Here is a 27,879-nt window from a genome sequence, read left to right on the forward strand (position 1 = left end):
TTGCCGAGTGCCCGCTCCCGCGCACTGCCCCAGGCCTCTGGTCAGTGAGGGGGCGGGGGAGTGTGCCCGATCACGCCGTCACGCCTGCAGGCCGGCATCTGCGGGTCCTCTGGCTCTGGCGGGCTTGGTCCCGAAGGCCTGGCCACCTTGGTGAGGGGTAAGGAGGGCACAGACGGCGGTACCGCGGGCTCCATCCCCGTCTCCCCGCCTGTGTTGGCAGCTGGCGCGGCCCCTTCCCCCAGTCCCTGTGTCCTGCGCCCTGTCCTCTCAGTGTGCTGCTGGTGTGGGGAGGCGCTTGGCCATGAGTCCTCCTTGCCGCCCCAGGTGCCTCGTGAGGCGACCTCTCAAGCCCCTCGCCCGCTGGAAGCCCCAGCTCTGGGGCCCGTTCCTCGCTGCGCCCTGTGTGGGTGCCCGACGCTGGCACTGCTCCCGCACGGCTGGGCCGCTGCCAGGCCACTGGCGGGTTCTGGGGGTGTCATCGTGGCCCTGGGGCAGTGCGTCTTCCCTGCGGGGGCCCTTGGCCCTCACAGGGAACGATTCCTGCCTCCCTGAGACCTGGGGATTTCCAAGAGCTCTTCACACCTGACAGGTAAACATACAACCCGCGATGGGTGAGGAGGCTCAGTGTTTCACAGATGCCGAGGTGGCTCGTGTGCTGCTGGCCCGCCCGGCCGGGCCACCGGCACCCCAGAGGACCAGGTGCGCCATGGCAAAGCCCAGGTGATGCGGTCCCTCCCCTCTCTGGGGATTTCTGAAGTTTTCCCAGAAATTTCACGGGTTCCTCTTGAGAACGAGTGTTCGCAGGGCACAGCGGCTGACGGACGGATGGGGTGCAGGCCGAGCCTGTGTTTGGAGCCCATTAACCTCAGCCTCGGAGCTTCGGGCATCGTCCTCGGCCGAGGCGGGCACGGAAACGGGGCGGACTGTCCTGAGCGGGGGCGGGCGCTGGGAGCTGCTTCGGGGCGGGCCGCCCTCTCACAGCGGCTGCACACGCGGAGGGGCCGTGGCGGGCGGCGTGGCCAGCCCCACCCGAGGGGTCTTTGTGTCCTGTGCCAGGCAGGTTCAGCCTCACCTTGAAAACGGCCAGGAGCCCCGGGCACAGGATCGTGGGGTCGGATTTCCGCACTGGAAAAGCACCTCTGGTGGGCGGCTGTGTGACCGATGCCGGGGAGCGGCACGGGACGGCGTGGAGGCTGGTCCTCGGGGGGGAGCCCGTGGCCCTCGGGACCTCAGGACGTTCCCTTGGGGGCACGGTGTCCCGGGTGACAGCAGCAGGGGCCCCGCTCTGCCCCTGTGTGCGTGCGCGGCCGGCAGCGGCCTGCGTGTGCGTTGGTTTCTGCAGGTGAGCCTGCCGGACGCCAGAACTCACTGGGTGCACACGGTGCCCTCATGACAACCCCCGGTCGCCTGGGCTCACGGAGGGTGGGGACGGCCGTTCCATGTCCACTCGCTGTGGCACAGCCGCCGTGGAGGCCGGTGCGTCGCCTCGCGGTCCCTCGCCCGGGCTCCCCCAGCCTTTGCGGCTGGTCTGGCCTGGCCCCTGGTTTCGCAGAAAGCCTGGGACAGCACGGGGCCGCGGCCCAGGAACACGTGTCACATGTGCTGCGTGCATGTTGCCTGTGGTGGGTGTCACTTGTGCGGGTTATTTCCTCCCTGTGTCAAGTGCTGCTTTTGGCAGGGGCGTCCCTTGTGCCGTGTGTCACATACATGTCTCTTGCGATGCGTGTGCTGCTTAGGGCCCCTGCAGTCGGGGCCCTCGGGGAGCCCCTCGTGCTCCAGAATCCAGCCTGACCTGGCGGCCGGGAGCTGGCCCGGAGCCCTCCTGCTTCCCGCGGCGACAGTGGCCGGTGTCGGCGAGGCTCGGCGGGGCCTTGTGGAAGGCGGCGAGAGTCCCTAACGGGGCCCGCTGCCCGCCTCTCTCGCCACAGCTGCCGCGATGCCGCCGCCGCCGCCCTCGGAGCAGGCCCTGGACGAGCTGCTGGCCAGCAAGGAGGCGGAGTGGCGGGCGCTGCAGGCCCGCCGCACGCAGCTGCAGGAGGCGGCGCTCCAGGATGCGCTCGGCCAGCTGGAGGAGGCCCGGGGCAGGCTGCGGGGCCTGCAGGGGGACTTCGTCTACAACCTGCAGGTGCTGGAGGAGCGGGACCGCGAGCTGGAGCGTTCGGACGCCGCCCTCGCCCAGGCCCGGCGGCTGGAGGAGGCGCAGCGGGCTGAGGTCAGCGAGCTGAAGATCGAGGTGGCCAAGCTGCGGCAGGCACTGGCGGAGGGGGCCCGGCAGCTGGAGGACCTGCAGCGGCAGCGGCAGCGGGAGGAGCAGGAGCACCACCTGGCGCTGCAGCGGGCGCTCAGGTGAGGACACGTCTGCCCCCTCCCCGCCAGCCCGCCCGCCCGGACAGGTGCAGAGCCGGCCCGCGGGCCGTCCGGGAGGTGCTCACGGGGCAGGGGGGTGGCCTGTTCCCCCGGCCGGCCTCTCCCAGCGTTGGAGGCCTCGCTCGCCAGCCACGAGCCGCCTGGCCGCTGCGGTCCCGGTGCACACGGAGGGTCGGAGGCCGGCGTGGCTCTGTGACTCTCCACGGGAACCCTGACTTTACGTCTCACACCTGCGGAGCGGTCAGTGTTTCACGTCATTCTGTGAAGCGCCTCCTCAGGCCTTTGGCCCCTTATTTTTGCCAGATTTGGGGCGTTTTTTGCCGTCAGTTTCCTGGAACGCATGTCCGTCCCTCCCTCTGTGCCCTCGTCCCCTGGGACTGCGTTGACCTGAGCGTCGAGCCTTTGTTGCCGCCCCGCGGTCCCAGGGGCTCCGATCGGTTGTGTTTTTCAGCTGCTGCTCCCTGGCCTGTGGTCGGGGATGCTGTCGTTCTGTCTACAAGTCCCGGCTCTTTCCTCTGTCGCCCGTTCTTGGCTGGGCCCTCCGGGAGCCCGGGCGGCTTGCTCTTGTGGGTGCTCACATTTTCCCTTTGACTTGTTGTTGTGTCTCCTCTTTGCCGAGACTGTCCCTCTGGGCTCAGCGGGTACCAGATGCTGGTCGGGGTGCGTTTACGTGGCGGCTTTAAACCCGCGTGGGGATGCCGGCCTCCGTGACCTTGGTGCGGGCGCCTCCTCAGGGCCCGTCTTGCGCAGGCGGGGACCCCTCCGGTCCTTGGCGTGTTTCCGGGACGTGCTGGGGATTCCGGGACAGAGCCCCACCTCCCGTTTCACGTCCCCTGTCGCAGGCAGTGCCTGTCGAGGGGGGGCGCGCGGGCCGGGGGTGGCTGTCAGCGCTGCCCCCGCGTCCCACTGAAGCCATCCCTGCAAAGCAGAGCGCCAGCTCGGGCCTGTGAAGCTCGCCTGGCAAACGTGCCCTCCTGGGGGCCACGCAGCACGTCTGGTCTCAGAGCCGTTTTCGTTGCGCAGCGACAAGAGCAGCAAGATGGACCAGCAGCGGGAACAGTGCGAGGCGCTGCGCTGGAGGCTGGAGCGGCGGCTCGAGGAGCTGGACGGCGAGCTCGCTCTGCAGAGGCAGGTGGGGCGTGCACCCCGGTCGCTGCTCGGGCGGCCCGGCCCAGAGCGTGCCGGGCCAGCGGCGGCCGTGGTAGGCTGTCCGAGCGCGGGGTCGAGCGAGGGGGGCAGGCGCCCCTCCGCGGTCTGCCGGCGCCTGCCTCCTCTGCGGCTGAACAGCGCCCGCTCCTCGGGAGCCAGCCCCTGCCCCTTGTTTGAGTTGGAAAAAGTGATACAGTTGCGAGTGGAGAAAGCCAGGGCCTCGCCTTGTGGTAACTGTGTTCCTTTTAGAAAAGCAATGAGGAACTACAAGCTTAACCGTAGATTTGTGCACGGACAGGTGACCTCGCCCTGTCGCCAAAACCTGTCCTTGGCTTCGGTGACACTCTGCCTGACCTCTGAGAGACTCGGCGCACTGTGGCCAGGGCCTGTGTCCTGCAGCTGCCCGGGGACGGGGCCCTGCGGGCTCCCTCCGGGGCATGCAGAGCTGTGCCCTTGTGGCAGCAGCTGGTGTTTAAGGAACTGCCCCCCGAAGCTCCCTGTGACACGGGAACGTGCCTGTCCCACAGCGCAGGCGCAGCTCTGGCCTGCGTCCTCTGGGGGCACGGCGCTGTGACCTGAGGCCAGGACGCCCCCGGCCTGTGAGCCCTTGGCCGCTGGGACCCGCCCACGGCAGGGGCCGTGCGCCCTCCTTCCTGGGCTGACACCCTCAGCCCTTGCCCAGCCAAGGGTCCCAGCCCCGGGTCCGCCTGCCCCCTGGTGGCCGCAGCCTGTGGCGCTTGGAGCAGAAACCAAGTGCTTCTCCGTCCTGCCTCATGCGAGCGGTGCCAAGGACTGTCGTTCTCCGGTTCCAGTAACAGTTACTCACGTAACACCTGGTACTTCATCTGGCTCCGAGAGGGTAAAAACTGAAGCACAGGTTTTCCGCTGCACTTCTGCACACGGCCTCGTAGGCCCCAGGGGGCGGCAGCCACATTCCTGACAGGCAGGCGTGCGGCCCGTGAGCCGACGCCCCTCCCCAGGCTCGTGGCCCCAGTCACTGGGCGAACGGGCTGCGTCCGGGGGGGCGGGCGCCGGCAGGCCTGAAAGATGCGGGACGGGGAGGCTGAAGTGCTCGGCTCCCACTGCCACCCCTCAGGCCGGACCCCGTGGGCGGGGACCCCGGACTGTCACCCCGATGGGTCCCGGGGGGTGCCCTTCCCAGCAGGAGGGAGCCGGGGGCCCAGCGGCGGCTGTGAGTCGCCCCTGCTGGAGCCAGGAGCCCGGAGGCCAGGCTGTGAGGGGCTGCTCTGCAAGGGAGAAAGGCTGCCTGGGGTGCATCCTGGGAAGGGCCCCCCCAAGGAAACGAGGGGGAAGGAGACAGACAGGCCCCGGGAAGCAGGGAGCGGGGGAGGGGGGGTGTCAGGACAGCAGGAGAGGTGGGGCTCCCGGCTTGTGGGGGGCGCCTGCAGGCGAGGCCGGGGCACCGGCGGGGTGGGCGGCTGCCCAGCTGCTGCCTGTCCATCAAAGCAAGAAACCGGCAGGTCTTGGGGAGTGACAGCGTGCGGGGCACCAGCTGAAAGGCGGAGCGGAGCCCAAAGGGCCAGTGCGGGGTGCACGAGCTGGGCCTCCGCAGGTCCCGCCCCGCTCACCCGAGCCCCCCTGCTCCAGGAGCTGCTGCTGGAGTTTGAGGCCGACATGCGGAAGCGGGAGCAGGAGTTCCAGCTGCGCGCAGACAGCATGAGCGGCGTGGCCTTGGCCCATGAGCTCAAGGTAGTGGGCGCGTCCGCCGGCCTCTCGGGGGCTGACATGCCCCAAACGGGGGGTCGGTTCCCACAAGGTCTCTGCCGGGGCTCGCGGGAGGGATGCGCAGGTCCAGCCTGGAGGGCGCGGGCGCCAGCAGGGGAGGCGGAAGTGGGGGCGGCACCGGCTCCGCAGCCCGGGGTGGGGGCACTTGGTTGGTAGGGGGCCTGCAGGGTGGGAGGGCCGTGCAGACACTGTCCCTGCTGCTGTGGGGGTCGCAGACTCTGGACACCGGCTGCCCCCCACACCCCACTCCCCGGGCCTCACAGCTTACGCCCAGGGCCGGTTCGGGGCAGCAGCCGTTACATCCCCCACAGTTTACAGCTCAGGAAGCTGAGGCCTGAGAGGCTGTTTAAAAATTGAGTGTGTGGCCGGGGTTTGAGCTCCACCCTCTCAGCCTCCACGTGCATGTGTGAGTCCAGGTCTGAATGGTGTTCTCAGCACATGCTCAGAAGTGAGGCCAGGGGCTGGGCACCAGAGCGACGACAGGCCAGGCCTCGCAGGCCCCGTCGGGGTGCCCAGCCTCCGGCGCTGGCCCTGGGAGGCATCCTCCTCTGGTCCGGGTGCGGGGTGACGCTCGCCTGCGCCCCCGGGTCGCAGCCGCAGCCTCGTTCTGCAGCCGCTTCCTGCCTCCCAGGTGAAGCTGCTGAACAAGGAGCTGGCAGCTCAAAGGGAAGCCAGCGCCCAGGCCGCCGCATCTCTGCAGGGCGCCCAGGCCGCCGCCGCGGAGCTGGAGGGCAGGCTGCAGCGCACCGCCTGGGAGCTCAGGGACCTCGCCGCCGTGAAGGACGCCCGGTGCGGCCCTCCTGTGTCCTCTCGGGGGGAGGGGCCCCCTGCGCTGGACCCGAAGCTGGAGGGGCCGGCCTGTCGGCCGGCGTTCCTCCAATACGTGGCTCTTTTCAGGATAAAAGACTTGGAGGACAAACTTCAGTCCTTGCAGCTGACCCGGAAGAAGGAAGAGGAGACGTTCAGGAGGAAGTGAGTACTTCTGGCTCCCGGGGCTGCTGGCGGGAACCGGTCACATGCGCCGGCAGTGCCCGGCGAGGTCAGTGGGCGTGGTCCCCACCAGAGAGGCTGGAGAAGCACCGTCCCTCTTGGTCTGTTTTCAAGGCTACAGCTAGAAACTTTCCGTTACAAGTTACAATCGTGGAAAGTGGATACGATTTGCAGCATACCACAGACACTGGCATTAAGAGCCGCACCTGCTCGGCGGCTGTAGCGTGTATGGAAGTGCATCGCGGCGTGAGAGACCCCTGCTGCCCCGCATGAGAGAGTGTGGCCCGGGCTCCAGCTGCTGCGGAGCCCAACCCCCACTTCCTCCGGGGCTCCTTTGCGGCTCTACCTCCCTACGCAGTTTCACCGGAACAGAATGTCGTTCTCATGCGAACAACACGCGTGTGCCCATAAATGTAAAGCAGTGGCACTCACTGGGGTCACTGTTTCTAAATTAAGACACTATGGGGGTTGGTACAGGCTTTACCAAACAGCACCGTGTGCTGCAAAACCAGCAGCTGTTGGCTGAACCGCCATGTGAGCTTGGGACCGACGGCTCTGCTGCCCAGATGAGACCCCCCCTGCCTGTGGTCTCCCCGAGCCTCCAGGCAGGAGCTGCTGGGCCCCGCGCTGAGAACTGCCCACCAGCCCGGCCGCCACAGGAGCCCCTCCAGCCCCAGGAGGGGGCCGAGCCACAGCTACTGGCCACGGGGTCGGCACCCAGTGGGCAGCGGCGTTTGCCTTGGCAGCTTCCAGAAGTTTAGATAAAAGGCTTCACGAAGACGCGCCCCATGACTGTCACGTGTGCCCGATACCTTCCCTTTAGAGGGGCCTCGTGAATCCCGGTGCACGGAGAAGGCGAGGAAGCCAGACGCCGAGGCCCAGAGCGCTTGTGCCAACGTAACGGCTGTAACGTAAATGCTCCCGCCTCCTCGCGGCTCTCAGCTCCCCGGAGCCTCCAGCGACCGACTCGGTTTCAGTTCAGGGAAATGCTCGCTGCCTCCCAAAGAGGCCGCCTGCCTGCGGAACCGGGGGCCATGTCAGCTCAGACATGCATGTCCGTGCGTGTTCACGGCGTGTCATCAGGCACATCTTGAGCAGCGAACAGCCCGCCACTGAAGAGGGAGACAGCTCAGTGTGAAGGTGCTGGGCCCCTGATACCACGTTCGCAGAGCAGGGTCAGCACAGACGCTTCGCCTCGGGACGGCCACCTCCCAGCCAGCGCCGCCCTTTGTGTGAAGAGTGACAGGCATGGGGCGCACCTCGGCCACCACGGCCCGTGCACACTGTTCCCGTCCCCACGGCACTGGGCTGAGGGCGCCGCACTGGGCCCTGCGTGAGCCATGTGCGCCCTCTGTCTTCCAGGCACGAGGAGCTCGACCGAGCGGCCCGGGAAAGGGATGCGGTGCTGGTGTCGGTGAAGGGCGCCCACGCGGAGCAGCTGCGGGCGCTGGAGGCCCGGGTCCTCGAGCTGCAGGCCCAGTGCGAGGCCCTCGAGCTGCAGGCCCGCCGGGCTGAGTCGGGGCAGGCGGACGCGCTGAAGAAGAAGGACGCCGCCATCGACAAGTGAGTGCGGCCTGGGTCGCTGCGGGGTCTCGGGCCGCACTGTTTTTGAAGTGTGTGTGTGCACCGCGCGCCTCTTTTATTGCGGCCAAACCCACACAGCGCTCGCCATCTTAACCGCGGCAGTGAGTGCATTCGTGTCGTCACACGGCTGTTCCCACCCCATCATGAGTGATCGGGACAGAACTGGCTAACAAACGGGGTCCCTGAACCTGCCTGTAACAACCTCCGCTGAGCTGCTCCGCATTGGCGCGCCGCGGTGTCCGGCAGCCACGCCTCAGTTCAGGCTGGCCAGTGCTTGGGCGCCTGTGCAGCCCACTGGTGCTCTGCCGGCCCCGGGGGCCCCGGCTCCGGCCTCGACGGGGAGGCTGGCACTCGCCGACGAGGGCGCGAGGCCCCTCCCTGCCCTGTGGCCCATGTTCGGTGGGATCTGCTGTGCTCGGGGTTCGGGTCAAAGGCTGTTAGCCGATCATGCCTTCCCTCCGCTCGCCCACCACCCCTGTACCTGTGGCTGCAGCCGTGGCCGGCAGGGGCCACTCACGTCCCCCGTCGGCACCTGCGTGCTGCCCGGGCAGGAGCCGAGGGCCGGGGCAGGAGCCGAGGGCCGGGGCAGGAGCCGAGGGCGCGCCGGCGCCTCTGTGCCCTCGGAGCTGTGGCTTACATCGTGAGCATCCTGGCGTTTTTCTTCTGGGGAAATTAATCTGGTGTTTGGTGACTCTACCAGGACATTGAAAGTCATGTTAGACCATCAGTTTTACTCTCTGGTTTGAAAACACGTGGCGAACGTCTCCATGTCGAGGTGCACGGCCAGGGGCCCGAGAGGACCCAGGGCTCGCCGTTGCCCGCGCACCTGGCCTGTCGGGCCGTCCTGGCGCGGGGGCTTGGCCGATGCCCGAGCTGGTGAGAGGGACCCCCCGCTGCTCTCGGCGAGGGGGTCTCCCCCGATGTGGGCGCACGAGGGGGGAAGCCACACTGGCCCGTCGCACCCCCGAGGGCGTGTGTCGGTGCGGGCGCAGGAGCGGGCTGTGCACCAGGGACCCGCCCCCCACTCACAGCCGCCTTCCTGCCTAGACTCCGGGAAGAGGCGGCCGTGCTGCGATCCAGCTGGGATGCCCAGGTCGCTCAGCTGTCCAAGGAGATGGCCTCCAAGGACCTGCGGGTCCAGTCGCTGCAGGAGGAGGAAGTGGAGCTCAAGGCGCAGCTGGCCCGGTGCCGGCAGGACATCGGAAGGTGACCTCCCCGGGTGGCCCGGGCACTGGGCCCCGCCCCGCCTTCCACTGGGGAGGCACGGCAAGAACAGGAAAGAATAGAATTTTTCTGCGTTGTCTTCCTGTCTTCGGTTTCTTGGTATCTGTGCTCATCCTTACTATTTTCTTTCTTCTAAATATTTCCTTCGGCTTTAATTCGATGTTCTTCTCATGACTCCCAGGGGTGGAATCTTAGATTAGCAGCTTCGGACCATTCCCCTTTTGCAAGCAATGCAAGCATCCAGCGCTAGAAGTTCTCTTTCGAGCCCTGCTCGGCTGTGTCCCTCGCGTTCTGAGGTTCCCGGACTCCCCTTTGTTGCTGGACCCTCACTCAGCTCTGCTCTGGGCAGAGGGCACGTTCTGCGTGGGGTTACCTCTCCTGTGTGGGTTGGTTTTGTGGCTTCGGGGCGTCACCTATGTGTGGCGCGGTGGCCGTCTCCTGTGGGCTGAGGGAGTGGGCTCCCCCCGGGCGGCGCCTGCTGGGCCGTTGCGGCTCCTCGAGGGGCCGCCCTCCATCCCGGGAGCCCCCGACCGCTTGTGCGGCCCCCGCCGTCCTCTGACTGTGCGGCTGTGTGTTTAACACGAACGTGCTCCCTACCGTGGCCTTGACTCGGTCTTGCTTTTTTTTTTTTCTCTCTTGTGTGACAACCTCTGCTGTTCGTTTGAGTGTTTAGATAATTGAATACTCTTGTTGACGTGTTTGGGTTTAAACCTCCAGTTGAGTATTTGTTTTCTATCCCTCATGGGGGTTGTCTGCCTTTCAAAAAATAAACTGAGTATTTTTTAGAATTCCATTTTCCTCCCACTGTTGTCTCAGTAAAGCCTTTGGCTTGGCCCCGTCCGGGCGCAGTGGGAGGCGGCCAGTCGACGTCTCTCCCCCCGTTTCCCTCCCGCGCTTCCCCTCTCTCAGAGTCAGTGAGTACCTCCACGGTGAGGACTAGAAAAACCTTGTTGCTTATTTAATGATGGTTCTGAGATTTACAATTTGCACAGTCTACTTCCAAGTAATGTCTGCCTCTTTATAATGAAATATCCTTATAACTTTCTATTTTTTCTCTTTTTTAAAAAAATATGTTTTTAGATTTAGTTTTAGAGCGTGGGGGTAGAAAGGAGAAAGGGAGGGAGAGACTCCAGCACATCATTGCCCCCCGCGCGCCCCCCGCTGGGGACCCCGCAGCCCGGGCCTGGGCGCTGACGGGGACCACGCCCGCGACCTCTGGGCCCGCAGGCCGGCCCCTGAGCCGCACCAGCCGCGGCTGTTCCTTTTCTCTCTTTCTTTTTAATACTGTTGTCATACATTCTACTTTTATATATTTAGTTACACGTATAGTTGTTTTTCATTGGATCGGACAACTCTCCTTTAAAAACTTGAAACGGAGAGCAGAGCTTTGATGCTCTCTCTGACCCCCATTCCCGGTGCTCCCGTCTCTGAAAACCGGCGTCCAAGTCTCCCTTCTCCCCGCTTTTCCTGCCCCGATGCCCCGCGCCCCGCGCCCCGCGCGGCCCCGCAGCCTGGCTGCTGCGCCGTCTGGGATTTCGGGCCCCTGCCTCCCTGAACCCCCTTCCCCTGGATGGAGGACCCCAGGGGACAGTATTCCCTTTGAGAATTCCCGTGACGGCGCCGTGGTCACCTTCGTTCCTCTGTAATGCGCCGTTTCCTCCCTGCGCCTTCCTCCCGACGGATTGCTGGTTCTCCTTCATTTGGTGGCCGCGGTTGGTGAGGGTGTGCGAGGAGCTTTGTCCTGCCGGCCCCCTTTCTCCTGGGCCGCCATGTGTCCGTGTCAGCCTGTGTCTGCGAGGTGACGTCCTGCCAGGTGGCCACGTGCTCCCTGTAGTGTCTGACCTGCCGGTCAGGCCACCGAGTTTCCCCCTCAGACATTATGCTTTTCACGCCTCTCCTCGTTCTCTGCCTGGCCGCCCCCCATCCTCAGACGCCGTTCCCTGCCGATTCCGTCGTCAGTGTCTCTGGTCCATTCCTGCGGCCGAGAAGCTGTCCCGCGCGCCCTGCCCTGCGGTGACCCACGGGCTCGGCCGCCCACGCAGCCGGGCTGGCGCCCTGCGTCCACGTCGTCTTCCCTCGGATCCCAGCCGCTGTGTGCGGCTTCACCGCCGCCCCGTGGCTGAGCGCCGCGGGCTCGGTGTCTTCAGTTGGCACCCACTGACGTCTTGGGTCCTGGGGCTCCTAAGTCGGGGTCGCTGCCCAGGGCCCCACGAGCTCTGTGGCTCGGGCTCCCCTCCCGGCTCCCTCGGGAGTCAGCGGGGCGCTGGCCCCCGGGGCCCCCTCCCAGCCCGCACCTGCTTCCTGCAGGCCGGTGGGCCGGTGGGGGTGTCCGTCGGCACCGCCTGGCCCTCAGCCGGGAGGCCGTGCGGGTGCGGCCCCGTGTCAGTGTGGCCCCTGGCGGCGATCCCACCGGAGGCACGGTCTCTCCAACGCGCACGCTTTCTCCTTTGTCTCCTCGGTGTTTTCTTACCCTCTGCTTCCGTCTCTCTAGACCTCCTGCTGTCCTTGCGAGGGTGGGTGTCTCCTGTTGGACGAGTGTCTTCTCACCTCCGAGGGTTCTCCCTCCCTCGCCTTCCAGCTCTCGGCTGCGCCCACAGCCGCGGCCGCGCTGCCCCTCTGCCCGCCGGTTCCCACACGGTCAGGTTTGCGTCTGCAGCCGAGGCGCCTGCTCCTCTCCCCCTGCAAGCTGGCTCTCCTCCTGCCTGAGTTCGACGGCCTCTCCCACGGGCTGGGTGTTCTCAGTCCTGGGAGGACCCGTCCCGTGTGCTCGCGGCTGAGCTGAGCCTGTCGGAGGTCCACGTCCACGTCCACACACAGAAACACCCCCTGGCCACCCGTCCCGAGCCAGCGGTGTCCGTGTGCATAGGGACAGGCCGGCCCAGAGCCGGGGGGCCGGCGCGGCCACAGCCCTGGGCGTCCGCCTCACCTGCACAGCTCAGGCCCGAGGCCCGGAGGACGACGGTGTGACGCTCGAGACACTCATTCACGTCCCCAGGTACCAGCAGCAGCTGTCTCTGGCCGCGGAGAGGGAGCAGAGCCTGGAGCGCGACAAGGTGCAGCTGGGCCTGGACTGGCAGCGGCGCTGCGCCAGCCTGGAGCGGGACCACTACTGCCAGTCCGAGGGGCTGATCCAGGGCCTGGCCGAGGCCAGGGAGCAGGTGCGCCCCCAGGCCCTGCCCCGCGGCTCTGTGCTCCGCGGGCGCGGGGCTGGGCTCTGGCGGGTCGCCCCCTGACGTGGAAACACGGTTCCACCCCAAGCAGTTTGACCTGTCACCCCAGCACCCGTCCTGACCCGTGTGCCTCCGCCCTGCCCACGGCCTCATTCTGCGTTTTACTGGCTGTGCCTCCAGCTGACCCGTGCAGGACGGTCCCCACGTCCGCGAACAGCGGGTGGGGGCAGCCGAGGGGGGCGGGGGCAGAGAGCGGGCGGCGCCTGCAGCCCCGGTGCCTGCGTGGCACGGCCAGGGCCCCGGTCTCTGCGTGGCGGCCGCGGTCCGGGCCCGTCCCCCCTCGCTGCCCGGGGTGGACTGGGTCCCTCTTTTCCCAGGCTGCCGCCAGGCTCCAGGAGGCGGAGCGAAGGCTGTGCGACAAGGAGGCGGTGCTGGCGGCCGTGACCCTAGAGAGGGACCAGGCCCTGCAGGCCCTGAGGACCCACGGGCTCCTCCCAGAGCAGAAGGAGCAGGTTAGTGCTGCCGGGCTCCCCGCCCCTGCCTGGCCTCCCTCTGTGCTGGACAGCGAACGGCACTGAATGTGTGTGTCCGCCCCTGCGTCCGCGTCCGCCGGCCTGTCCTGCAGGGTCTGATCTGCTCTTAGACCCGCCCTGTCTGGTCAGTTTTTTGTTTCAGATGATCTGTTTCTATCTCTGCAGATGCCACGTGGTTCTTTTTTAAACGTCTTCCATTGCTCTTCTTTTCACGTTCTTGCTTCTCTTTAAACCCTTGAGCACCTGCACAGGGATGACCCTCCAGCGTCCTGAGGCTCACTCGCATGACGTCGTCCTGGTGCCGCCGTGCGCTTCCACACGTGGGCCGTTACGGGGGACGCCCGGGGGCGCACGTGGGCGCATTTCCGCGCAGACGCGTGCGGCTCCCATGGGGGCAGACCTGGGCGGGGAGCCGCTCGGTCGGACGACGGTCTGGGTGGAACTGTTTGAGGACCTGCCAGGCTTTCCGCAGCGGCCACGGCTGTTCCCTGTCACCGTGCACGAGGTTCCCCTTCTCCACGTCCTCGCCAGCATGTGTCGCCATCTGTGTGTTTATCGCAGGCACCTGCCGGGTGACTAATGACTGACTGAAAAGGAAGGGTTCCCAGATTTCTCAATAGAAGTTACCTCCAAAAACAGTCTTGCCCCATGAAACGCAGAGAAAAGAGATTTTTTTGTTCTTCTGTCAATTTAGGAAGGAAGGCGACTGCACGGTTTGACTTGAGGACCGATGAGGGGCGCAGGGGAGCGGGTCCAGAGGGCAGGGGACGCGGGGACAGCGTGGCCTCGGCCCAGCGGCCGCTGGTGGGTCCCTTTCCTTGCCTTGTGTCCGGCAGGGGCTCCCGAGGCATCAAGGAGAAGAAGCGGGTGCGAGTGTCCCGTCTGCGGAGTTGCAGCGGCTGCGGGAGCAGAACACGAGCCTGCGGGGAGCCGTCGCCCGCATGAGGGCGGAGATGGAGGCCCTGAGCCGGCAGGTGCTCCCTCCGGCCCCGCTGGCGGGGGGCGCGGTCAGCGCCCCGCAGCCCGGGGAGCAGCCCGGCACGCAGCCTGGCGAGCAGGCCACCGCCGCCCCTGGTGAGCGAGGGGCCAGGACAGGTCTCCACAGGGTCCCACGTGTTTTCCTGGGTGCTCAGAACTGACCATCCTGGTCATAAACTCCTTCAAAATCTGTCGGCCGCTTTCCTCCAGGGAAACGACCTCGTGACAGTTTCACATGTGCGGTAAAAAATGGAAGAAGAAAGGGAAGGGGGCTTGGCACACACACCAGAGGGAGGCTCGGGCTGACGGCTGGGTCAGCGCAGCCGGTGGGCGACAGGCCTGTCTGGGGAGGGTGCTGGCCAGAGGTGGACGGCACCCCGCCCGCAGGGCCGAGGGGGGTCCCGGGCGGCTGTGGGTGGAGGGGCCCGGGCTGCTGAGACGGCTGCGCTCGAGGCTCGACCGGTGCGAGGATGGCACGGGTGCCCGTCCCTGTGAGCGCGCACCTACCGGGCCGGCTGTTTTATTTGGCAGATTACGTTCTAGCCCTTGAGGCAGAAATACGAGATCTCAAGTGCAAATTTAAAGCCCTGGAAGAACAGCTGGGAGATGTGCCGGAGCCCCCGAAGGTGTCCCCGCCGCACAGTGAGGCCACGCCCAGCGTCCCCCCTGCAGCGGAAGCCACTGGTGAGGCCCCCTCGGGTGCGCCTGGGGCTCCGTCCCACGAGCGCTGTCTCGGCTCTGCACCGGAGTGCGAATGTGGCGCTCGGGGCCGCCCGGCCCGCGCCTTGCCTGCTCGCCCTCTGCGCCGAGGGGCCCGCCCCCGCGTGCTCGGCCACCCTCTCTGGGCTCGGAGTCACCGCCCGGGGCCGCGGGACACGCTGCTGTGGTTCGCGCCCGCGCCCCCCTCCGCGTCTGCCCCCGCGCTCCGTGGGGCGTGATCTGGCCAGGCCGCCGGAGCTGCCGCCACAGAGGCTGACGCTCAGGCGACGCTCGTTCCTTTGCCGGGGTCTCTTGGCGAACGGAAGGGCTTACCTTCAAGACAGACCTGCTCGGCCTGTGGGTCCGTCCAACACCACGGGGCGCGCCCTCGTTGTCTCCTCTTCGCCCCCCTGGCTTCCGTTGCGGACGGTGGGAAACCTGGCTGCCAGCCCCTGGTGCTGCTACCTCTCCGTCAAGCTCCCTGGATGTGAGCGGCCTCCCTGGCTGTCCTGGGCTCTGGCCGCCCGGCCAGGCTGCCCGCCGCACGTCCAGACGCCCCCACCCGGCCGGGGTGCCGGCCGCGCAGACGGTCCGCCAGGGCCTTCTGGCGGCCGCAGCGCCCCGTCGCCCACAGAGGGAGCCCCTCCCGCGCCCGGGCTGCCGCTTCTCTTCCCTTTCTGCTGCCGTCTCCCCACGGGGCCCCGCGGCAGCGCGCGGGAGGCAGCCGGCTCCCCCGTCCTGGGAACAGGGCTCCCTCGCCGGGGTCCACGCCTGCTTCAGGGCTCTTTCTCGTGCCTGTTTTTTGGTCAGATGAAGGAAGTTTCTTTCTATTCCTACTTCTACACAAATCTTTTTTTAAAACTTATGGTCCTGTCCATTTCTGCCTCACGTGTGTTTCGGAGCCGCGTCGTTAGCTGCACGGGCCCAAGCTGTCCCGTCCCCGGAGAGCCGGGCCGCGCATCCTCACGCGAGGCCGCCCCGGCAGCTTTCCTCGCCCTGCAGCGCACGCGCCTGGCTCCGGCCGGGCCGCCTCCTCCCCCGCAGTGTCTGCGCATCGGCCTCCGCGGCCCGGCCGGTCCTCGTGTCTGAGGTGGGCTTCTCGCAGGCAGCAGGCGGTTCGGTGGCCCCCACGTCCGTTTCGCTGCGTTTGATGGGCGCGTCTGTGAGTTCGGGAGGAGTCACAGTTTGGGCGCCCTCCACGGCCCGCGGTCGCCTCTCCCGGCCAGAGGCCCCTCAGGGCGTTTCCGGGGCGGATTCCCTGATGGCTGTGCGGGGGTCACCGTGCGCCCACCAGCGCGGCCCAGCCCCATCAGCGTTCCACAGCCTCGAGGGCACATGGGTCCCCCGCCCCTGTCAGGCTCCTGCTCCCGTGTTGCCACAAACGTCACCCCTTCCCACATGGAGACGTCACCAGACGGGACCTTCATTTTCACTTTCGAGTGTCCAGCGTAACTTTAAAAGCTCAAGAGGAAGGTGCGGTCCGTCACATCGACCTGCCTGTCTTCGTCCCCGGGGACCCAGTTCCCTTCGCGGCCGCCCCCGTCTGCTGAAGCTCCCTCCGGCAGGGCGGTCTCAGCAGGCCTGCCTCGGTTTCCCCTCTCCGAGGAAGCTTCCTTCCGCCTGCACGCTGAGAGCATCCCCACTGGGACAAAGTGATGACAGGCCTTTGCTTCCAGCCCCAAAACGCGTCCTGTGCCTTCCTGCCGGGCAGAGGCCTGTGGCTGCTGTGGTCCGCGCCCGCCGGTCCCACCCGAGTCCGTCCCGGCTCCGAATGGGCTGCGCTGGGCCGGGCGTGGCCGCCGGGCGTTGGCTCTGAGGCTTCGTGTCTGTTGCTGAGTCTGAGGAACTTTCGGCCGCTGTGTCTACACACGTCATTTCGGCTTCCTACCGGCCTTGCTCCGGGGACTTTTTGCCCGATGACAACAGAGGTTCGATCTGTTTTTTGCCCTTGCCCCTGAGGCTCTGTCACTGTATGTCCCGCCAGCTTCCCCGGAGGCTCAGGCGGGGTCCTTGCCGCTCCCCACCTTCAGGCTCGGCGGCTCTTGCTTCTCCCGCCCCGGTGCTGCCACTCAGCCGGCCCGGGGAGGTTTTAATGTCAGCATCCGTTTTGTGTTCCTTTATTTCTACTGTCCCTTTGCCGAGACTCTCATTGTTCCATTTGCTCCAGGAGGGTCTCAGGTGGCTTGTTGGGGTTGCTTTAAAACCCTCGTCACATAATTGCCGCATCTCTGTCACCTCGTTGTTGTCTTTTTTCATTCAGGCTGAGCCATCCCTGGGTGTTAGTGTGACAGGTAACTTTGGATTCTGCCATGGACACTTTGAGTGTCACGCCGTGAAATTCTGGTTCTCATTCGCTGGTCTTACCTCTCCGCGGGTTTCACCGGGCCGTCCGCCCGCTGCGCGCCGGCGCTCCCGGTGGGGCGTGCCTGCCGCCCGGCACCGGTCTGTGCCCGGCTACTCGGGCCGTGCTCGGCGCGGCTCTCGAGCCTCAGCCGTGTTAGCGCCGCTGGTTCCACGTGGGTTCCTCCGGGGCTGCACGCTGACAGCTGTTTTAAAGGCCTTTTGAAAGAACGGGCTGTTGGTTTTCTTGGCCTTTTAATTACACATTTATTCTCTGTTTCCTCATATCTCGCCCTGGCTTTATTCTTTCCTTCCTCCGACTCTGCCGTGGTTCTTTGTCTCCGTTTCTGAAGTGGATGTCGGCAGCAGGGGTTTTAGCCTCCCTCTTGTGAAACAAGCTCCTGTGGCCGCGAGCCGTTCTTGGGGGCGGCTCTGGGCACGTTCCCTGAGCTTTGTCCCCAGTGTTTTCAGGACACTCAGCTGAGGGCAGTTTCCAATGTCCCCTGTGCTTCCCCGGGACCCACGGCTGTGCGACAGTTTTCTTAATTGCCACACAAATGGCGAGGAGCCTGGTGTCTGTTGGCCTCTGGGCACCAGGTGGGGGTGGGGTGTTTTCCCGTAAGGAGTCCTGCTTTCTTGGCGTAAGGATAGTGCGTTACCCTGAACACGTCTCAGACTCTGTGGGGTCCTCCTGTCCAGTGTCACCACGTCACGGGACCGGTGGTGGCAGGGGCATCCTGGGTGGGGGCAGAGAAGCGTGTGCCCCTACCCTGGACGACACAGGGCCCGCGGCTTTGGGGCTGGGCCTGACAGTCTCCATTTCTACAGGAGGGGCCGCGCCCGTGGACGGGGCGTGCGTGGGGTCAGCGCTCAGGCGGCTGGGAGGCAGGACCCGTCTGCTGAACTTCCTGGTGGCCCGGCTCCGGCGGAAGGTATGGCCGCCCGGCAGGCTGAGCAGGCCTCCGACGGGGAGGCTCCCTGGGCGGGTGGAACGCGGGCCCTGAGCCAGCTGCCGGCGCGAATGCCCGGAGGCCTCGCTCCCTCGGCGCAGCGTCCGTGCAGGCCTCCCGGCCAGGAGGTGGGCCGTCAGCAGGCAGGGGAGCGGCCACGCCCGTGTCCACCGCAGCAGGGAGAGGCGCGGGGGGGGGGGGCTTCGCAGCCCCCGCGCCCCCGAGTCGCCATTCCCGGTGCCGTGCGCGCCCGCGGCGGCCGGGGGCGAAAGCTCCCCGCGGGATGGCAGTTCCGTCTGGGGAGTTGCAGGTGGTTCTGTGTTCCCGGGACAGTGACAGTCTCCACCTTGAAATGTTTTCTGTTTATTTTTTATGTGTGTGTTTTTTAAAGACTTTATTTATTTGTTTTCAGAGAGAGGGGAAGGGAGAGAGAAAGAGGGGGAGAAACGTTCGTGTGTGGTTGCCTCTCACTGGGGACCCGGCCTGCACCCCGGGCCTGGGCCCCGACTGGGAGTCCAGCTGCGACCCCTGGGTCACAGGCCGGCGTCCAGTCCTCGGAGCCGCACCCACCGGCGCCGGTTTATTTTTTAATTAACAGGGGCTACCAAACAGTCACCTTTTCTAGGGTGTATGACAAATTTGAGGACACAACATGCACCAGGTCTTCACTTTGGGGTCCTTGAGCCTAGGCCTCCAAGGGTGCGGTGGGGAGGGAGCTGAGGGCCTCCCCTTGCCCGTCCTTGTCCCCCTGAATGCCAGGGGGACGGCAGACCGCTGGGGGAGACGAGGGGCCACCTGGCTCCGCGCAGCTGCCTGCGGCCCCCGGCCTTCCGTCCCCCGCTGCCTGCGTCTGCCCCCAGCCCCCACCCACCTCTTCAGAGCTGAGCCCCCCGCCCGGTTCCCGAGAGTCTGTCCCAGTGGTGCCGGGCACCCGCCCGCCGAGGGCTTCCGAGGCTCTGCCTCTGACGAGATGCCTCTGAACGCGGACCCTTGGCCCACCCGGCCGCGCCTCGGCTCTGCCTGGGCACTCACGCCCCTGCCCGCGGGCCGGGAAGGGGGTCCCCGGGGGCCAGGCCGGGCCGGCTAGAGGGCAGCGGCGCAGGTTTGTGGGTGAGCACCTCAAACAAACGAGAGCCTGAGAGCTGTGTGTCCCGCCTGACTTTCCTGTGCCTTCCGCCGCCCGCCTCTGCTCCTCTGTCCCCAGCCCGTCCACGGCGGCCCCTCCTTCCTGATGTGCCTCCCACGGCCCCCAGGTGCTGCAGGAGCCCCTGGAGGTGGACGAGGTGGACCAGGTGCACCTGGAGGCGCTGGAGCTGCAGGCGCAGGTGGCCGAGCTGGAGAAGCACCTTGGGACAGCGCGACAGGGAGGCGGGGAGCCTCCGGGCGGGTGGCGGCCGCGCGCACCGGGCCCCGAGGCCCTCGGGAGACAGGTGGGTGCCCCGCGCCGGCCTCGGACCCCCCGGGCAGCTGGGCCTCCGTGCAGAGGGTGCCCGGGGGTGCTCCCCGCGGGTGGTCTCCCGCCGTCTCCCACTCCCTCCCCTCACGCCTCTCTCTCCGTCTGGGGGGACACCCTGCTGCTGGGGGGGCAGGGCCCACATCACTCCTTCGGGTTTTTCCGACCCCTTGGTTCAGAAGCCACGTGCGGGGAACCTGCACGCATGACAAGGGCTGGTCTCTGTCCTCCAAGCAGGAGCCCTGAGGCCCTGCGGAGCCCTGAAACCAAGCACTAACTTGGAGTCTCCTTCAAGAGGACCCTGTTGCGTCCATGGGCTCCTCAGTGTCTGAAGCGGGTGCTGCACGCCGTGGCGGCCACCGGCGCAGGGGGCGCGGGCTCCCGCCATGGCCCTGGCCCGGCCCCCCGGGGTTGAGCCGCAGGGAGGGCTCGCCGCGGCCCGTGGTGCCCCCTCCGAAGGCGCCTCCCGGCGCGACCGCTCGGCCAGTTCCTGAGGGGCCCTCGGGGGGCCTCTTCCTCCGGGATCTTGCCTGGCAGGCGCCAGAAGCCCCCGGGCCGGAATCGCGCCGAGGTCAGACAGCAGGGCCGCCGCCTTCCCGCGCCCCCAGGAGCTCTCGTCCCAGGGCCAGGTTGTGACGGTGGAACTTGGGGGCCCAGAGGGACAGGCGCCAGGACGTGCTGCCGGAGCCGAGGGGACGGGGCTCAGGGGAGAGCTTTGGTCTGGGGCGCCGCCCGCGCAGGGGGCCCGAGGACAGCGTGCGCGGGAGGACAGCAGGGTGTGCGGGAGGCGGGCTGCGGGCGGGCGGCCCAGCGCTGGCCTCTGGGCCGTCAGGACTGGACGCGCCCCGGCCACCCAGGGCCAGTCCTGGCCCAGCCTGTGCTCTGTCCACGGCATGTCCTGGGCTCTGCCAGGCGCTCGGTGCCAGGCGGGGCCCTCGAGGCCCCATCACTCGTCGACCCCGTTTGTCCCCAGTGAAAGGGAAGAAATTAGGCAAATCAGCAGGACTTAGAATCGAGGGGCCATCGTCCGGCAGACAGGCCGGTGCCGGTGGGAGCAAGCCCTCCAGGCCTTGGTTCTGCACAGCGGTCAGGGCCTTACGCTCCTCCGAGTCCAAGCGTCCTGTGACCTCGGGAAGGCCGCTCCCTGGGGGAGAAATCTCGGGCACAGGAAACCCCGGCGGCCGGTCCCCCTTCCCCGCTGCCCCAGCAGGCCTCCCAGGCCCCAGCCCTCGGCTGCCCAGCAGGTGTCTGCAGCTGAGGGCAGGGTTAGGGTTAGCAGGGAAGGCTACGGAGGTGCCCCAGGGGCAGGTGGGGTCTCGCTAGAGAGGAGGGAGGGGCGTGTGTCCGGCTGCGCCCCTGGGCTGTGCCCCTGGGCCCAGATATGTGCTCCTGAGCTTCCCGCTCTTGGCGGGGGAGGGACCAGGCAAGCGGGGGACTCCCGCAGGGGGGCGTGCGGGGGGCAGGGGTGGAGGGGCGGCAGCCCCGCTGACCTGCTGACCAGCAGGGTCTCCTGCCTTCGCCCTCCGCCTGGCCTGCCGGCCGCTCCTGCCAGCCCGAAAGCTGCAGTGCCGGTAGGGACGCGCGGGTCCACTGGGGGGCAGTGTCCGCAGGCTCCGTGGGACACTGGGGACCGGCTCAGGGGTGTGGCTGCGCCGTGTGGCCGGCTCAGAGCCGCCACCCGCCCGTGCGACCCCGCAGCCTCTCGTGGGCGTGGGCCTAGCCCCCGCGAAGCGGCACCTGCTGCCCTCAAGCACAGAAGCACCGTCTCAGGAGGCCTGGCTCCGACCGCTCCTGGCCGTTTCCTTCCCGGCGGCCAGGCGGCGGCGAGGGCCCAGCATTCACGGGGCGGGTCCTGGGCGCCCCGGCCGTCGTCGGCATCGAGCTGCCAGCGTGGGGAGAGACGTCAGAGTCACCACGGTCAAACGGTCGGACCAGGACCCCGCCCGCGTGTGGCCGCGGGGCGGGGACACCCGTGTTCAGAAGGCACCGGGGGCGCCTCCTCTCACGTCGCCAAGTGCTCTGGGGCTGCGGACCCTGTTTCCAGGTTGCCCTGCCCTCGGCCAACAGAACACGGAGCCGAACAGTGTGTCCCCGGGCAGGACGGGGCCTTGGGCGTGTGCTGGCCGCCCTGGCCAGCGCACCTGGAGGGCCGTGAGGGCTTCACAGCTGGTCGGGTCGGCCCTGGGGGACGTGCAGGGCCTGAGCGCAGACCCGCTGCAGCCTCCGGGCCTGTCCCCGCCCCCTGGCAGGCCCAGGTCTCCACTTGTGGCCCCGTCCCACTTGCGGGGGACACCGGCCAGGCCCCGGGTGCTCGAGCTGCCCCCGACTCGGCCCCACCCCTGCCAGCGTGGGGCAGCGGCTGGGGCCCCGGGGCCCCCGGGCAGGGGCGCCTGCCCAGCCTGCAAGGCCCACGGGGAGAGGGGTCAGGACAGGACGTGCTGGCCTGTGCCAGGGACAGGGGCTGGTTCCTGGTGTCGGTGCCAGGCTGTGCGTCCAGGACAGGCACACAGTGGCTTTTCTCAGGTGGCAGCAGCTAAGTAGGCCGCCGGCCTCCCTCGGGGCTGGGCTCCCGCCCGACACAGAGGCGGCCCCTCTTCCTTCCCCTTATTCGCCGGGCCCCGCCCGGTTTCAGGCGCTTCCCATGGGACCACGCGGCCCTGCAGGAGCTGTGAGGCGGGTCAGGGTCAGGGTGACAGACGCGTTAGCGGCCCTAGGACTGGGGGGCTCCGACCTCGAGTGTCATCTTAGAGGCCCTGGCAGCGCCCCCCCCCCCCCACCGTGGCCCTGCTTTCTCTGGGCCTCGTCAGGGTGGCGGGGAGCCCGGGCCCTCTGCCGCGCCCGAGGCGAACCGGAGGGCGGGTGGACGGCGCGCCAGGCCTGGGCCGGAGGCAGGACGCAGCCCGCACGGGCTCTGGGAGCGCGGCCCCGGCGGAGCACAGGGCGGGAGGGGGACTGCGCGGACGGGTGGGCCCCGCGGCCCCCGGGTCCCTTCCGGCCCCGGCCAGGCTGCAGCCGCAAGGGAGGGTCCCGTCCCACGCGCAGCCCTCGTGGGTCCGGGGGATGCATGCAAGGCCAGGCTGGGTGCTGGCCAGCTCGCTTTCCTCGCTGGGAAGGCACCGGTGGGGGAAGACAGGGGCCCCCGCGTTGGGGCTGGGAAGGAACCGGGCTCAGAGGTGCAGGGCATCCCGCCTGTGACAGACGTGTACACAGGGGCTGACAGACGTGTACACAGGGGCTGACAGACGTGAACAGCTGTCCCTCAGGCCTCTCGTTTCAGAATGGTGCCCGTCACCAGGGGGGCGCACCTTGCAGCCCAGTGGGTTTTGTTCACAGGGCCTGGCAGCTGGGGGACCCGCAGGGGCCGAGGACCCAGGGGCGCAGCCCCCGCAGGCTGCATCCGTGCGGCAGCTCCAGAGGAAGCTGAAGGAGGCAGCGCGGGCCGCTTTCCGCCTGCGCCAGGAGAAGGAGCAGCTGCTGGAGCTGGGCAACCGGCTCCGGGCCGAGCTGGGCCGGCCGGCAGGTGAGCCCGAGGCCGCGGGACCGGCCCCGAAACGCTCGGCCCTGGGGGGCCGCGGGGCAGGGAGGGGGAACAGAGGCACCCCTGTGGGCAGAAGCGGGGCCAGAGGGAGGTCCAGAGGGAGCTCCCGAACCCGCTCCCTGGCGGCCGCTGCAAACAGACAGCTGGTCCATGGCGCTGCGGCCGCCGCAGTCCAGGCCCACCGGCTGCCGCTCCGGCACAGTGGCCGCCAGAGTCCCACGGAGCGCGGCCGGCCGAGGCAGGCGCTGCGCCGCCCCCAGCCAGGCCAGCTCTGTCTCCAAGGGCGCTGCTTCCGAAGGGAGGCCGCGTCACTCTTCCTCATTTATTTTTAAGCAGGTATGTACGTATGTATTTAATGGAGGGGCAAGGAAGGGAGAGAGAGAGGGAGAGGAACACCAATGTGCAAGAGAAACACCCATGTGCGGTTGCCTCTCCCACGCTCCCAACTGGGGACCCAGCCCGCAACCCAGGCCTGGGCCCCGACTGGGAATCGAATCGGCGACCTTTCGCTTTATGAGACGAGGGTCGATCCGCTGAGCCACACCTGCCAGGTCACAGCCTCATTCTTTAAAAAAAGACGCAGCCGCAGTCCCGGCCGGGTGGCTCGGGCAGTTGGAGCGCCCTCTCCTAGACCGGAACGTCTCGAGGGCACAAGGAGGCGGCCGATCAACGTCTCTCTGTCTGAAAGCGATGAAAAAAGTCCTTGGGTGTGGATTAGAAAAAGGGGCACCACACGCCCCCAGCGTGCAGGGCGGGCCGGCCACCCCCCAGGACACGGTCCGGCCGCCCCTGCCGCCCCCACCCTGGTGCTCGGGTCCCCGGTGGCTTCCGCCTGCACACCCTTTTCGAGTTGCTGTGAGGACCCCAGTGCGCAGGGCCTGGCCGGCGCGCCCCTGCGGCCATCCCCCCTGCTCCTGTCCGTGGCCTGAACGCCGCTCCCCAGGCCCTTTGCGAGGCAGAGCGCCCGGCGACCATGGCGCCGCGTGCGTAGAAAACCGTCAGCGTAAAGCAATAACTGCGCGGGACGAAGGGCTTGCAATGGCCCGAGACGGTTGGTGAGGAAATGTGCCCGCTTCCGAGACGCGGCGTGGTAGCGCCGGACACAGCGGGCCTCCAGGAACTTCACGGAGCTCCTGGGGCGCTCGCTGTCCCTGCGTGCCCGCGCCGTCGGGAGCCCGCCGGCTGCTGCGTGTCTGAGCGCTCTTCCCTGCCGCTCAGCGCGCCACAGGTGCCTGACAACGTCTCCCTCTTATGGGGACAGAAGGCCATGCTTTTGAAATGTTGCAGGGCCTTCTAGAAAATTTCAGAGTTCCTCTCAGGTCAAAAAGACAATTTAGAATTTGACATTTGGGAAGTTTGTCAAAAATATGAAAGGTTCCTAAAACACTTGGTCAAAGAGGCACCGCCGTCCCCGGGAATCGGTGCTCGGCCGCCTGTTGAGCCGCAGGGACAGGGCACTGTCACAGGAGGTCAGCCCGGAGCAGAAGCGGCGAGGCACAGAACGCTATTTTAATAAAATACAAGATCTTGCTCTCCAAGGAAGTTACTTTAAAATTAAGGAAACGTTCACAATCTATTATCTGAAGCAAACCAGAAGTTCGAGAAAACTTTGTCCTTTTAACAGAAAGAGAAAACCAGTTTTAATTTTGAACCAGTGAACTTTTGGTATTAAAACTCATTTTAAAATAAATGTATTTTCATCTTAGCCTGACCAGGCATAAAATTCCTTCCCACAGGTTTCATTTCACTAACCTACGCCTTTCTTCCTCCACGTTCTCATTCTGTTTCTTCCTCTTCCTCCTAACAGGCTTTGGGGCAACTTTCTTTTCCCTCATCAAACGCACTTCCACACCTCAGCCCTTTTTATACTGAAATGTACATTTCACCTTCCTTGCAAATGGAGATGTTTCCTTTTTCATTTCTGTAGCTCTAATTACACATTAATTAAGAATGTTTAACCCTTAAAAACCTTAATGTCGTCCTAGCTGGTGTGGCTCAGTGGACTGGGCACCGGCCTGCGAACCAAAGGGTTTCGGTTCGACTCCCGGTCAGGGCACAGGCCTGGGCTGCGGGTCAGGTCCCCAGCAGGGGGTGCGCATGAGGCAACCGCACAGGGATGTTTTCTCCTTCTCTTTCTTCCTCCCTTCCCCCTCTCTAAAAAATAAATAAATAAAATCTTTTTTGAAAAACCACAAAAACTCAACTCCTAGCGTGCCCTCAGAGGCAGGTGACGGTGACCTGTCCCCACTGGCTCGCCGCAAGACGGACAGGCTGACACATGCCGTGGATGATTTCTAGCGATGTGCTTTTCATTAAAAAAACAAAGTAAAACTCTTCAGCGTGGCGTTACAGCTGTTCCCTGAGAGACCCAAATATCCCCCGTTTCTTGATAACCGGGGGACAGAAGTGGACCCGCCCTTGCCAGCAGCGAGCGCCTCCCTGCCTCGTCCGGCCCGCCGGCAGCCTAGACGCTCGGTGCGTGCCCGTCACCGAATGCGGCCGGGTGACGCTCCGGGGCATGCGCTGCCCGGGAGACGGGGGGAAGCTATTCAAGTAGACACGTGGCAAAGCAGTCATTGCAAAAGACCTCACCCCTCTTATTTATGTGTATTTGTTTGTTTTTCATAACCACACTTCAACTGCTCATGGAAACCTTGTGGCAGCCCACCCTTCCGGCACCAGGGGCCCGTTTCATGGAAGGCGGGTCCCCCTGTCCAGGAGGCGGGGCCCGGCCGCGAAGCTGAGGGGCTTCCCCGCGCCCACCGCCCACCCTGGCCTGCAGCCCGGCTCCTGGCAGGCCGATGAGCCGGCAGGTGCGCAGCCGGCGCGGGGGCAGGGCAGCCCTGTCTTACGAGATGGTAGACAACATCAGGTGTTATCCCAGGCTGTGCTGCTGCTTTTAAAAAAAGACTTTTTTTAATTTTAGAGAGACGGGGCGGGAGAGTGAAGGGGAGGGAGAGAAACATCAGTGAGTTGCCTTTTGTAGGGCACCCTGACCGGGGACCGAACCCGCAGCCCCGGCCTATGCCCTGACCGGGGACTGAACCCACAGCCCCGGCCTATGCCCTGACCGGGGACTGAACCCGCAGCCCCGGCCTATGCCCTGACCGGGGACCGAACCCGAACCCGCAGCCCTGGCCTATGCCCTGACCGGGGACCGAACCCACAGCCCCGGCCTATGCCCTGACCGGGGACCGAACCCACAGCCCCGGCCTATGCCCTGACCAGGGACCGAACCCACAGCCCCGGCCTATGCCCTGACCAGGGACCGAACCCGCAGCCCCGGCCTGTGCCCTGACCGGGGACTGAACCCCTGACTATTCAGCTTGTGAGACAGTGCCCTGCCCGCTGAGCCGCACTGGCCAGGGCCAGGCTTTCTTGGTGACACATTTTATGACAGTGATAATGTGGTTACCTGATTAATAACTGAGACAGAATGAAGGTTGCATATCTACATTGCATCTAATTCTGGTAACTGTGAAGTCATGCCTATTTTAATTAAACCAACAAACTTACTTACCGAGAATTATATCACGCTAACCATGCTAATTTGAAAAAAAAAATGGGTTAACTTCTATATTTTTCGAGAGTTTTTATAGAAGTGCTTAAGGGAACCAGTTAAACAGAGCCCGTCCGGGAGGTGATTCGGCCCCAGCTGCCGGGGTGGAGGAAGGGCCGTGGCTGAGAGCTAGGGCCGTGGCACTCAGCTTCCCGGCCCGAGTGAGAACCGTGTGGACGAGTCAGGCTTGTCCGCTCGGACAGCTGAAGTTCTCTTCTTACTAGCATTTGTAAATAAGCTTTTTAAGTTTCTGATTTGCCCAGTTCCCAGCTATTGCCGCCCCCCCGCCTTTTCCTTCGGGGGGAGGAACGTGCCAGGCAGGACTTGGAGTTGGTTCTAGAGTTTCCGGTCCGGCTTTGCAAAGCTTCACAAGACAAAGACAACTCCCGTTCCCCAGAGAACCGGATAGTTAGTCCGCCACCCCCGGGCCAGGCCCCGGGCCCTGCTGCCGTGTGTCCTCGCGCCCGGCTGGCGTGCCCGCGCCGCAGGGCTGCTCTGTGCAGGGGCGCGGGCACCTCTGGGCGGCTCTGGGCGGTGGGTGTCCCCGGGTGCGGAGGGGCCCAGCGTTCTAGGCGGGAAGGGCCGTGGGCGGAGGGGAGCGGCCCTTCTTCCCCGCTCCCCTCTGAGTGCGGTAGGGTCTTCTGGACGTGGAGGGAACGGGGACTTCGTCCTGTTCAGGCTCTGTGACTCTCCGGGGACGAGAGCTCCTTGTGGCAGAGGGCGCAGGCGGGACCCGCAGGCGCTCTGGGTTGCAGGGCCCGAGGGCACCGCCCCTGCCGCGGGGCAGCGCAGCCGGCCACCCTTACTGCCTGCCTTGGGCCCTTCCACTAGATTTGTTTCCCGGCCTTTAGACTTTTTCCAAGCAGGGTTGTAAACACACTGGACTTGTTTGGGGCCTTTAATGTGGGGGACCTTAGGGCCCCTTTTTCCTGCCCAGCAGAACCTTGATTCTAACCTGTTGGTCTCATTTCATCGCTATTTCAAACTTCCCTCCTCACGGGGACCCACCCGCGACTGTCCGCACAGGGTCTTCCTGCTGCCTCGCTCAGCAGCCCAGTGCTTCCTGCTGCCACAGCCCGAGGGGAGAGGCCGGAGAGAATCCCTACCGGGCTCTGGGCAACAGCCCCGGCCGGGCACAGTCCGTCCAGAGGCCCCCCGATTTCATGATTAGTTTCTAAATCCGTGAATCTCAGGAGGGGATTCTCTGACAGGCTTTTGAGGACCCCCTGGGTTGGCGCGGCTCCGGCTGGGTCCCGAGGGTGCTGTCCGTGCCCCGGGGGGCACCGGGGGGCCCTCGGGAACGGCGGCTCCCACAGGGCTGGGCAGGGGGGTGGTGCTCTCAGCACTTTAAACCCACATTTTTGTCTGGCTGGAGTTTGGGGGCCCCAAGGGACAATTACCTAGCCAAGGTCACAAGAAACTTGCAATTTTCTAGGTTAGGACGTCTCCAAAAATGGCTTTTTTAAATTTAGGTGGTTTTCCCATTTAAAGGATTTATCTTAAGAGTGACTCAGACCAATAACCCTTTCATGGCTTCACCAAGGACATGCGGCGCCCCAGAGGGAGCGCCTGAGGCAGCCCGAGGAGCAAGCCTCCTCC

The 27,879-nt window shown here is 65.9% G+C and overlaps 1 protein-coding gene across 1 annotated transcript in view; it reads left to right on the forward strand.

Moving 5' to 3' along the window:
• Window positions 1-1,936: 1,936 nt before the first annotated feature.
• Window positions 1,937-27,879, forward strand: part of CCDC57 (coiled-coil domain containing 57) — a 49,584-nt gene continuing 23,641 nt past the window's right edge. Inside the window, exons 1-14 of the mRNA XM_054593075.1 lie at window positions 1,937-2,346; window positions 3,391-3,499; window positions 5,125-5,226; window positions 5,894-6,051; window positions 6,160-6,234; window positions 7,615-7,815; window positions 8,884-9,042; window positions 12,056-12,218; window positions 12,608-12,742; window positions 13,600-13,837; window positions 14,273-14,425; window positions 17,609-17,712; window positions 18,984-19,160; window positions 22,517-22,703. Coding sequence (XP_054449050.1) covers window positions 1,937-2,346; window positions 3,391-3,499; window positions 5,125-5,226; window positions 5,894-6,051; window positions 6,160-6,234; window positions 7,615-7,815; window positions 8,884-9,042; window positions 12,056-12,218; window positions 12,608-12,742; window positions 13,600-13,837; window positions 14,273-14,425; window positions 17,609-17,712; window positions 18,984-19,160; window positions 22,517-22,703 — 2,371 coding nt within the window. The remainder of the gene's footprint in view (window positions 2,347-3,390; window positions 3,500-5,124; window positions 5,227-5,893; window positions 6,052-6,159; window positions 6,235-7,614; window positions 7,816-8,883; window positions 9,043-12,055; window positions 12,219-12,607; window positions 12,743-13,599; window positions 13,838-14,272; window positions 14,426-17,608; window positions 17,713-18,983; window positions 19,161-22,516; window positions 22,704-27,879) is intronic.

Source organism: Pteronotus mesoamericanus, unplaced genomic scaffold (assembly GCF_021234165.1).
Source record: "Pteronotus mesoamericanus isolate MK-2021 breed Mesoamerican mustached bat unplaced genomic scaffold, CSHL_Meso_final scaffold_408, whole genome shotgun sequence".
Lineage (NCBI taxonomy): Eukaryota > Metazoa > Chordata > Mammalia > Chiroptera > Mormoopidae > Pteronotus > Pteronotus mesoamericanus.